At 33.9% G+C, this 12,564-nt stretch overlaps 1 protein-coding gene across 1 annotated transcript in view; it reads left to right on the top strand.

Annotated features, from left to right (window-relative positions):
• Positions 1 to 12,564, top strand: part of LOC136038650 (GAS2-like protein 3) — a 119,240-nt gene that overhangs the window by 92,183 nt on the left and 14,493 nt on the right. Inside the window, exons 4-5 of the mRNA XM_065721900.1 lie at positions 3,826 to 3,967; positions 10,283 to 10,460. Coding sequence (XP_065577972.1) covers positions 3,826 to 3,967; positions 10,283 to 10,460 — 320 coding nt within the window. The remainder of the gene's footprint in view (positions 1 to 3,825; positions 3,968 to 10,282; positions 10,461 to 12,564) is intronic.

The following is a 12,564-nucleotide window of genomic DNA, read 5'->3' as shown; positions in this document are numbered from 1 at the left end:
TGCTTTTGTAAGTTAGATTTAATGCATTGCCAGAATTTTATTGCAAAAGCATTTGTATTCCGCAGCGAGCTCAGATGCCTTTTGGATGTAGTTAACGCTAAAATGAATAATTATCATCTCCATAGTTGTATCTAGTGAGCTGCGATTTAAAATCCACTTTATGTTGTATGAGTTCGTCTAAAAAGGAGAGGAGAAAATTAGTAACTAAGGTTAATAACTTCCGCCTGACAGGGTTGTCAGGCAAATCTTTTCATTTTCTTTTTTTTCCTGGTAATAAATTTGGCTATTACCTTGTAAAAATACACCTGATATTTATGAAACATATAGTAAATGTCAGGTAAATCCTGTTATGGTAGTAGAAGGCTATCTAATTAGAGTACTTAGCTTTTTGAAACATTTATGCTTACAGTAAAAAACATAACCGGTATATAGTTCGTGTCAGGTATTAAATTTTTTGAATTATAATGGGTAGCAAAAAGACTAAAACCTCTGGGGTGTTATTGCAATACCTTCAAATTACTTCTAGAAAACCTTGGAGGATGATATATCAATCAATATTGTGCAGCAGCGCACCATAAAATAACTGCATTAAGTCTTGAAACTCAGATAATGACTACAAACTAAAAAATGCAAATCATTCTTTTTTAGGAAATGAATTTGAACGTGTCGTGAATCCTCCACAGGGTCTCAATCGACTGGTAACGTTTCAGAGGCATAGCTGCTTCCTAAGAGTGGAAGACATGACCTGAGCTGTAACACCTCTAGTTCAAAGCATATTAAGACTGATTTTATGCACTAAATACTGATGTAAATGCACAAAATACTAAAATATTTAGTTATTTTCTGGTTCAAATTCTTGAAAAAAGAAATATTCTGTAAAATCTTAAAAATTTTATCATTGCCCTCGTGTAGTGCTAGGAAAATGTGAGGTACCCCTTTTTTTGGACACAACAATATTTTGCCATTCTAGTATACTTCGGATGGACAGAAGAAGCTTTCATTAAGATTAAATATAAGAAAAAACAACGTTTTCCGACCTAAAGAAAGGAGGAACATTTAAAATTAAAACAAATGGAAATTATTCATAAATGAGGGGGCTACCCCTCCCCAATCCCTTGGTCTTTGTGCTAATTTTTTTTCAGTATAAAAAAGCTTAATTTTCCAATTTAACGGCCCTTGTGCTTCAAAACTCGTTCTGAAAATACAGGATAAAGAAGTAAAACTTCAGCGTAAAGAGCAAGGAATTGAGGAGGTGGCAGCCCCCTCATTCAACTACTTCTCTGTGGAACCTGCTTCCTCCCAAACATATCCTCACAGAAAATTAATACCACGAAAAATCACCCCCCCCCCAAAAAAAAAAATTCCTCGGATAATTTTATCATTGCTCAAAATTTTCCCAAAAATTTTCTACGGACAATTCTATTTGGAAATTTTTCTTGTTTTCATTTGAAATAATTTTTTTTATTCAAATATATAAAAGTTTAAATGAGGTTAAGTCCTTATATTAGACAGTGAAAACAGATACAAAAAATCCGAATATTTTGACCACATCCCCCAGTGGTCGTCATCTAATCGAAATGCTAGTGAATGTGGTTGAAATATGCAGTTTTTTTGTATTTGTTTTTAATTTCTAATAAGAAGGCTTATCCTCTTTTGAACTTTTATTTATTCGTCATAAAAGGGCAGTGTGTTCTTAGAAACAGAATACCTAATTTAAGGTATTACCTCGGAAATATGTTTTATTCAGTTTTTGGTCGCTTTTTCAAATCATGCCAAAAATCAGTACCTCTCTATCAAAGGAAATTTTCTCCCACAGAAAATCACACCCACCAGGAAAATTATTTCTAGATAATTGCCTTCTCGTAGAAAATCCCCCCAATAATTCACCCGGAACATATTTACATATAAAATTGAGTCCCAAAGACAAATACAAAGAATTACGTATACAAATTCTGAAAAATCCCCGTGCAAAATTGCCCCTGGAAAATTTCCCAGAAATTTTACTCCGCGGGGAAAATTCTCCCTGTAAATTCATCCCCCCCCCCAAATAAAAAGTCTTTATGCTTTCTGACAACAAATACTGTGTGTAAACAATGGGTAGATCTCATAACTCACAGCTCTTTCCTAAGGGGCTCTGGGGGGGATCATGTCATCCCTGGAAGCTTAGTTAGTCAACTATGTCAAACAAACTGGCTATCTCAAAATTTAGATTTGCCTCTCACTCAATCGTCTTGACTATCTGTCTTGCTTTTCTTCTACAATTAGCCCTGGCTTGATGCCAAAATCAACTGTTTTTCAATTCAACGGTTTTAATTCAAAATCAACGGATTCGGTCAATCTTTGCAAAAAGGGGTGTGGCAAGGGAATTAGTTGCTCTCTAATCTTTTTCGTCACTTAAAAAGGGCACTTGAACTTTGAATTTCTTTGTGAATGAGGCCTCTAATGAGTTTTTAGGACCATTGGTTAGATTACAATGATCCCCTGGAAAAAAAAACAATACCAAATAAACACACAATTGTGATCTTTCTTCTCGCAAGAAAATACTGAATTCCAAATTTTTGCAAGGAGCTTGAAACCTCTACAATGTTCTTTAATCCCCTGACTTTTTCGTATTTTTCCTCCCTTTTTCAAAATCAGGGAATTTTCTCAGGCTCCTAGCTTTTGATGAGTAACATTAAACTTAACAAATTTCATATATTTAAAATCAGCAGAAAATGGCAATTCATTTGATGCATTAATCAAAATTCCTTTTTTAAAGTTTCCGTTGCTATTGGGCCTAGTAGCCACGAACTGTATGATTGATCCAAAGAGGATTCTTAAAAATCAGAAAACATATTGTACCAAAACTTGTTTTTGAGGAAAAGGGTGGGAAGAAAACAGTTAAAATTTCACTGATTGCCTCAAAAAGACCAAATGCTTTATTTATTCACGCTGGCACATTTGTATCGATTTTTTTGGTAGGATTAAGTAGACGTCCTTAAATCGTCAAAGCACGAGCACAAGGGGAGTTGTGGAAAATTACGAGACATAACATGAATAAACCGTGAAAATCGTGAGAATTCAAGGAGCGGACTTGGATTCCCCGTGCTCTCTACGTACGGACGATTACCTGCGTTATATTTTTCTATTCTGTTAATATTTCACGGTATGAAAAGCGATCGTCATAATTCTGATTGGATAGACTCTAGCTTATCTGATAGCGGTTCTAAGCAGGTCATCAGCTTAGAACCATCTTATTCGAAGGTGTCTACGCTTTGGCAAAAAGTTTCTAGAATCATTATCTTTTATAGAACAATACATCTGTATATTTTTGCTGATATTCTTGCTTAATTCCATAAATCTCACTGATTGCATAATTTCCTTATATTTGACTTCATTCCTTTTGATTCTTTGACAAATTCTATCCCTCCCCCCAAAAAGTAAGGCATGGTCCCCAAAAGTTTTCCCTCATAAGAACAAAACAGTTTTAAATTTATTCCTATACATCTTCTTGTGTTGCACCTGTTGGTATGGTCACGGCTAGGGATCTTTCTTTGGAAGTGACAAGGGGACTGGCCAGCTGCAGAGGACAATGTTTTTGTTTTGTTTTTTTATCTGAACTTAGCCTTATACTCATGTTGGAAAACCTTTCTATGGTTGCTGTAAGTTTTCTATGAGGAATACCTACCTTTGCCCCTAAGATACCCATATATGTTAGCAAATTGTGGAATGAAAGCAATTATTAACTTGGGTCTTTAATCAACACTTTAAGTTTTCTTATTTCTATTCATAAGCATATTTGATCTAAATTTCGGTGATTATTGACTGAACTTCTTCTGTTTTTAGACTGTTCCTATGAAGAAAATCAAATGTTGGGAAAGAGCACCAAGAAAAAGTTTCTTTTCACGTGAAAATGCTTGCAATTTTCTGGATTTTTGCAGAAATCTGGGAATCAACGAAAGTGTCCTCTTTGAAAGCGAAGGTTTGGGTGAGTTACTCTATGGATTCCTTTTAGTAAGAATGACAGACTGCAACCCTCCTTTACCCTATTTTAAAGGCTTTTCCCATCTTTTTCTTTGCATGTATTTCAAAGTTGTTATTTTTTTGGCGGGGGGGGGGGGGCTTTAGGGCTGGGTATCTGTTTTAGTACAATACCTGGCTACTCCTTGCCCAATGTTGAGATATTTTTTGGCACAAGTGACACCTTATTCTGGCACGACGTGTACAGGACTAGTATAATCCAAATCAAATCACTGTTATAAAATCAATACAGCTCCCATATTCTTCCTAGTGATCTTATTTCCATTGTAGCAAATCTATTTATCTGTACAACTTACACACCAAACCTATTTTTCTTTCGTCTTGGACGAACTTGAAGTAATTTTACGTAAAGTTAAAAATAAAACGTTAAACCAACATTATTAAAGATAAAGCTTCTAATTTGATAGTATTGGTGCAACTAAAAAATTCCCTAACCCCACTTGTTTCCTATATCTTCCCTCCCTGTGGAATTCGGATATCTTTTTTTGGAAATGAATGACAGCTACACAAAGACAATGGTGTTATTAGTTGAACCGCTAAAAGTTAGTCATAACGTCTTTTACGTAAATAGAGGGGACAATTATGTAATCAAAGCCCCATCTTTTTAGTTAATCTTTAAAACCCATTCAAGTAAGCTGGTTCTTTTACGTAATCAGAGCATTATTGCAGGGAGTCCATTCTCCCTTTGTCCAAAATTCTCATCGTATTTCCGTAATCATGGTAAATATTTACTCATCTTATCCAGTGAGTAATGGATGTAAAGTTACTTTTTAAACTATTTCCTTTGGACTTTTTCTTAGTTGGACCGCCAAAAATACTTCGTGCACCCTTTAAAAGAAGTGCTGAAATGAAGGTAAATAGAATAACAACGCTCTAAAAGGATGGATTATCATTTAGTGGCTCTAAAACTAAAAATATTGGGTTGGCCTCTGCAAATCGAACTCATCTAGTTCATGACTTCAAAGTCATGAACTAGTCATGATAACTATATCATGACTAGTCATGATAACTATAAAATAACAATTTTATCTTAGAATAAACTCTTAAAATTCCTACTAAATTCCTAAAATTTTGAGACCCACTCTCTATGGAGCGGAGGGAGTAATTTAGCCTTTAAGATGACAATCCGAAATGTACCAAATTGTCAGTGCTTTAGGTTTTAAGAAATAACCATTCTAGTTTTTAAAGATATTATATTGAGGAGATTAGAAATCATTAGAGTTGCTTGGATAGAAAGTTACGGCGAAAAGCCATTTATCAGCAGTATTTTGAGTGCAAGCGTGAAAATAACTACCAGCCTACACTGTATAAAAAGGCAATGCAATCATAAATTCTTTTTTTCTGATAAATTTTGAAAAGTTTATCTCCCTCTCACTCTAACCTCCCTCTGTCTAGATCTCTTTCCCTCCTTATTCTAAGATCAAAAGTATGGCAGAGGAAGTTTAATTATGGCAAAACTTAGTAGGGTAGAATTAAAGCGGCCAATTTCGGCAAGAATGAATTTTTCTCACTGCCAAAGCTTAGATACCAATACAGTTATGAAAACTCGATTTATTTTTGGGACACAGTGCGCGGTAGCGATGCTAGCGGCTGGAGACAGGAAACTGGCAGTACAGCTTAGATACCAATATTGGTATCTAAGATGTGTATGCAACACAACAAAATTGCGTTCCTGCCTATGGTGTTGTAGTACGATCTACGCTTCGGAGCGCGGGCTTGGAGGAGGCGCCAAGTTCAGAGCTCTGTACCAAAAGCTTCTCGTGGGCAAGATAGGAGTTTTCATAACTGTATATTGGTATCTAAGCTGTGCTCACTGCTGTAAGGAATTACAGATATAGAGTGAGGAAATGCTTCCAGTGTAGGTGGTAACCCTGATCACAGCCCTTCAGAGGTATTCAAGAATTATTTAGGAGCAGTCGTGTAGGAGTTAATCTTTCAAAAGAAAAAAAATTGCATTATTAGCTGTAATTGCCTTTGAAACAAACTGGACGAAGTACGTGATGAAAAAGAACAACAAAATAAGGTTTGGATTTTCCAATAAAGAGTTATTTGTCAATATAGACACTTAGACTACATTTAAACATATGAAAACGATACAAACAATGAGATTGTTTGTAGTCCAAAGATGTCTAACTCGACCAAAGAAGTCCAAGATGTCTCACTCGACCAAGGGAGCTTGAAAATTGTTTCAATGATCGACAAAGTTCCGAATTAGATGAAGGATACCGACCTTGAATATACTAGGGTTCTAGCTAGAACACTAGAACAATTGTACATTATGGATAATTTGATTTTATGCTTTCTCCGTCAGATTGATCAAATTAATCAAGGTATAAAGTTTGAAGGTAAAATTAAAATCTTTTGATTGTCTGGCCTAGTGTCCTATAAGAAATCAACTAACCGATCAATCAAATTTAAATTTTTGCTAACAGTCTTTGAAATATAACAAAAGTGATTTAAATGAATGAGGATCAACTCAAAAAAAGAAAAGAAAAAGAAGCGAAAATACGTGAAATTAGATTGAAAATATGGGATAAATTGTAGAGACCTGTCGTTTCAAACATGACATGAATGTAACTAAATAGAAAAATTTTAATTCAAGGCTCTTAAGATTTTTACCGCTAGGCCAAATATACGACCCGATGTATCGTGCACAGACTAAAAAGGATACTCAAAAATTTTCGAATAGTTTTTGAAAAAAATTTGAAATTTTCCAAAATAATTTGCTTCTTCGAAAATTGACATTTGGTCATTACTTGATTCCCTGCCGTAATCTTAAGCCGCATCACTTAAGGTTAAAAATCATACCCCCCCCCCACAGTCTAAGGAACACCCGAAGACTTTCTAAAGACTAAATGTTTGATCTAAAGAATTCTTAACCGTGTCTTTAAAAATTCAAATTACCCCCTTTCTGTTGGCGTTTGACCGACGCTTGTAACGGCACACATTTATCTCACTTGTATTTGTTTTATATTGATATATTACGGATTGATACAACAATAAATTAATAAAATGTGAAATTCTAATTAAAGGATAGGCTAGTGGGAAATACGCAGGGAAAAGTCGCAGACAGTGAAAAAATTTGGAAAAGACTTTTTCTAAAGTACCTTTTTTACACCAAAAGGGAAATTGTTACCACGGTTGCCACCTGGCGAAAAAAAAAATCAGTAAATTTTAGAGAATTTTCGGTTGATTTAGTGATTTTTTCAGTAATATAGTGGTTTATGTGCTGATTTAGTGATTTTTAGACAATATAAAAAACAATGGAAATAGTGATAAATTAAAAGGGGCGGCAGCCCTGATGGCTACTGAATTGTGTTGAAAAAAATTGATTAGAACCCTCACACTAACACCTATAATGGGCTTTTTTCTACGACGGAACAGCTCTCATAGCAACTGCTTTTTAAAAACCTAAATTCGTTATACCAGTTACGTGCTATGAGTTGTTATTGTTTATTTTTCTGTGTCGTGAGTATAAAACAAGGATTTGTGAGACATAATAAATTTTAAGAGTGAAAATTGCAACACCTAACGTTTTATTACTTCACGAAAAAGCTCTTTGAAAATATAATTTCAAGGCCATTTTCAAACTGATAAACGTGTAAAATCAGCCTCTCTACTGATGAAAAAAAGAAGGTTACACGGAAATAAACTAAACCTTTATTTGGAAAATATATTTACAGGGAAGATGCACATAGTTTTAATTCCAATTCGAAAGTAAAACAGTTCAAAATAGGGATGATACCTTTTTATTGACAGTGAACAGATATAAAATTATTTAACTGGATATTTCGAACACATATACAGTGTTTATCTTCAGCAGTAAAAATGTTTTACTGCTGATGATGTGAGGCCAGGTTGGATAATGTCAGCTCAGACTAGGTTTTTAACCCATTTCTGATATTTAGTACCAAATGTAACATGAACTAATCTAATCTGACATATATATATATATATATATATATATATATATATATATATATATATATATATATATATATATATATATATATATATATATATATATATATATATATATATATATATATATATATATATATATATATATATATATATATATATAAATAAATAAGTTGTTTGTTTGTGTGTCTGTCTGTCTGTCCACATATGACGTCTGAATTATTTCATCATATACCAATTCAAAAACGAATGTATTCAAGCCGAAGTAGCTGAGTTGGTAACCCCGCGCGCGTAAGTCGTTACGCGCCATAATAGTTACGCGCCATTGTAGTTGTGTCCCTATGTCCCACCTGTGAATATAGATAGATATATATATATGGTTTTAACTACGTAAAACTTGCGAATATACAACATTCTTTGCTGTCCCATTGTCTTTGCATATAAATAGATTGTCAGGTTTACCGACTCTTGAACATGCAACATATAATGGTCCATGGGAAAACAATCTGTATTCAGATCTATACCTCATGATTCTAATGATTGCCCTTGAGCTTTGTTGATGGTGATTGCTAATCGACCATTCCCTGTCCCGGTGTCCCGGTCGTCATTTACATCCCCCTGTTTCCCCCGGTGTCCCCGTTGTAGTTGTGTCCCTGTGTCCCGGTCGTCATTTATATTCCCTGTGTCCCGGGTCCCGGTCGTCATTTGTATCCCGGTGTCCCGGTCTGTATATACATTCGTTTTTTAGTTTTGTTTTTCTCCTTTATTTTTTTCCTTTTTTTTCTTTTTTAGCTTATTTAGATTTTTAGATTTTTTAGTTTTTTTTATTAGTTTTTAGTTTTTTTTTCTTTTTAGTTTTTTTGTCCCGGTCGTCATTTATATCCCCCTGTTTCCCCCGGTGTCCCCGTTGTAGTTGTGTCCCTGTGTCCCGGTCGTCATTTATATTCCCTGTGTCCCGGTCGTCATTTGTATCCCGGTGTACCGGAGTTGTGTCCCTGTGTCCCGGTCGTCATTTATATTCCCTGTGTCCCGGGTCCCGGTCGTCATTTGTATCCCGGTGTCCCGGTCTGTATATACATTCGTTTTTTAGTTTTGTTTTTCTCCTTTATTTTTTTCCTTTTTTTTTCTTTTTTAGCTTATTTAGATTTTTAGATTTTTTAGTTTTTTTATTAGTTTTTAGTTTTTTTTTCTTTTTAGTTTTTTTGTCCCGGTCGTCATTTATATCCCCCTGTTTCCCCCGGGTCGTCATTTATACTCCCTGTGTCCCGGTGCTTTGTTGATTGCTAATCGAACATTCCTTTTGTCCTGGTCGCTTTCTCTTTGAGTGTCGTCATTTATTTTTTTCTTTTTTAGTTCTTTTAGTTTTTACCTTTTTTAGTTTTTTTTAGTTTTTAGTTTTTTTAGTTTTTTACCTTTTTTTAGTTTTTTTAGTTTTTTTTAGTTTTTTAGCTTTTTTATTTTTTTTATTAGTTTTTAGTTTTTTTGTAGTTTTTGCCTTTTTTTTAGTTTTTTTAGTTTTTTAGCTTTTTTATTAGTTTTTAGTTTTTTTTGTAGTTTTTGCCTTTTTTTAGTTTTTTTAGTTTTTTAGCTTTTTTATTAGTTTTTAGTTTTTTTTGTAGTTTTTGCCTTTTTTTTCTCTTTGAGTGTCGTCATTTATTAGTTTTTTCCTTTTTTTTTTTAGTTTTTTATTGGTTTTTACCTTTATTTTAGCTTATTTTTCAGTTTTTTCCTTTTTTTTATTTTTTTTTTATTTTTTATTTTTTTTAGTTTTTTACCTTTTTTTAGTTTTTTTAGTTTTTTAGCTTTTTTACTTTTTTTATTAGTTTTTAGTTTTTTTTGTAGTTTTTGCCTTTTTTTAGTTTTTTCAGTTTTTTTTTTTAGTTTTTTATTGGTTTTTACCTTTATAGTTTTTTTAGTTTTTTAGCTTTTTTATTTTTTTTATTAGTTTTTAGTTTTTTTTGTAGTTTTTGCCTTTTTTTAGTTTTTTCAGTTTTGACGTCACCTGATCCAGTTTTTTCAGGTGACGTCACCTGACACATCCATCCATCCATCCACAGACAACTTATTTTTATATATATAGAAGATAGATATTAAATGAGCTAAGCTTTGTACATAACCTAGTGCCAGATATATAGCCATGTATATCTGGCCTTTTTTAGGGATGGGAAGGTATACATTTATGACGGTAGTGATTACAAGATTTTGAATCTGAATTAAAAGGCTCATCAAGTAATGTGTTCATCATCTACCTAGCAAATAAATGTAAAAAAAATGCAAATTTACCTGAGATATGATATTTATTATTTAATCAGTTGAGTACATTTACCTTTCCATTTTTTAGTCCTTCAAAGCCAGCCACGGAATGTTGTCCTGTGCCTACTTGATGTGGGAAGGAAAGCTGCTCTTCTGGGCATGGATGCTCCTGCCTTAATTCAATTAGAAAGGGATATTGATCGTCAGCTATACGAGCGTAATGATGACGACATCCTAGGTACTTTATCTCAGTCAAGAGATGATGGGTGAGCCTTAAAAAATACTATAGATGGGTGATTTTTGTAGCGTTAGTCAAAAACTGTTTGTTTTCAAAAACGCGGTTTTTTTCACAGGAATTGTCTACTTTATACCGCTAGGTGTAGACTTCAAGACACCACATGTTCTGTCACTCGAGGCTAGTGGTGTCAATTAGGGAGAGGCTGTTCCCACTAGATTTTCCCCTCCCAAAGTTTGAAAATGCCTTTTTTGATGTATATCCACGAAAAAAAATGAAATATACTGCAAATTATCCCCCCCCCCCACTAAATGTTGAAAAATTAATTTTACCCCGCTGAATTTCGGGTTCTGACACCACTCTTCGAGGCACTTTCTGCTTCGTTTAAAACCAATGTTTGCCCCGCATGGCAAACTTTGCAGAACATGCGGCAAACCTTCACCAAACTTTCACCGATCAATCCACCAGGTTGTGCGTATATTTAGTGTGAACAATTTTTGTAAGTGGACAACCTTTCTATTAGATAGATTGTCAGGTTATCGTCAGGTTAAATGGTTAAAATTGTCAGGTTGTTAGGTGTTAGTGTCATTAGAATGTCCACGAAAGGACTATGCTAATTCAAAAGGTGATATGTTACATGACACAAATTAAAAGGGTCAGACCAATCAGTGGAATACTCTGTTAATGATATGGGCCAAGAATCTTAGTTTTAATATGTATTTATGTCCATTAAAGCTTTTGAACTTGCCACAGCCGAGAGCAGTGGTTAAACGACTCAAAGTTAAATCAGACCAAATGTTTAAAAGTATTATTAATATTTCTAGATAATTGTTTTTAATATAATCTCTCTATATTGAGTAGAGAGCCAATGAGTTGAGCAGGGTTTAAGTCTTATTACTTAGACTTTCATTACAAGTTGTCTTTAGACACGTGATTTGATGACGAATCTATTGTCGCAAACATTAATATAATTTGCTGTGAATACAAAACTAATTTTTTAGTTTAATACAAAATTAATTTTGAATACAAAACTAATTAATTTGCTGTGAAAACAAAACTAATGTTCTAAAAACGCAAAAACAATGAATAACTTTGTCTATAGTGCAATTGGCTAAACCATTAATGTAAATGTTAAAGATAATGTCTAAAAAGAAAAAAAAAGAAAAAACAGACAATAGTAGCGTATGATTCCGTCTAAACGAACTCATATAAAAGTCAATCCACTAAACTCAAACCATGCATAAACACAAAATCATTGCAGCCAAACTCAACCCGCGCCAAATTCAGCCCATAAAACTCAAACCCTGTAAAGCCCAGCCCCCCAAAAAACTTACCCATAGAAAAACCAACCCATGGAAAATTGGATTGCCAGACAACTCGTCATGGGAAAACTGGCTCAGGGGAGAAAATGCGCTGTGGGTACTGCCTACCAAGAAACCTGGAACATGCCCACTTCTATCATCAACAATGACGTCTTCGTCGTTGAATCTGCCGCATGGATCATTAATGCTAATTAATACCATAAAATAACCCTATAAAGTGCTGTCTACCAACACCACCTCCATCACTTCGGTACTTCCTTCAGTAATCAGCAGTGACAAGTTGTCGCTACAAAAATTGTTGTTCAATTTAATTTTGTTCAGTCAACTTCTGCTGGGATGAGTCTTGCAAGTACGATTTTTGTGAAGTCAGTTTTCCGTACATTGAATTTTGTCAGTGTCATGGCCTATAATTATCATTTTTGATATTTGTAATTATGTAATAATTATACGACATTTACTCATAATGACTTTTACGAACAGACTTTCGGTACTGACGTATTATATGGTACACAGTCGAGAAGTGAAGTTTGGTGAATGCTAATGAAATCAAACAAAATATAATAAGAATACAATACCTTAGTAACAAAATTATGAAAACTACAACAAAGAATTATGGTAGTGGGGCTGCACAGGACGCATTATATTAAATACATAACCTTACCAAAATATCAACTAAATATTTAATTAAGATATAGCTACAATGTAGTTTTCCACCGAGCCGAAGCTAATTGTCTGGTATAAAGACCGTGAAAACCGGCTATTGTCTCATCTTACAAATTCTCGAGTGTGTACCATATAATACATCCAGACTTC

Source organism: Artemia franciscana, chromosome 18, assembly GCF_032884065.1.
Source record: "Artemia franciscana chromosome 18, ASM3288406v1, whole genome shotgun sequence".
NCBI lineage: Eukaryota > Metazoa > Arthropoda > Branchiopoda > Anostraca > Artemiidae > Artemia > Artemia franciscana.
This window is presented reverse-complemented; position numbering and strand designations above follow the sequence as displayed.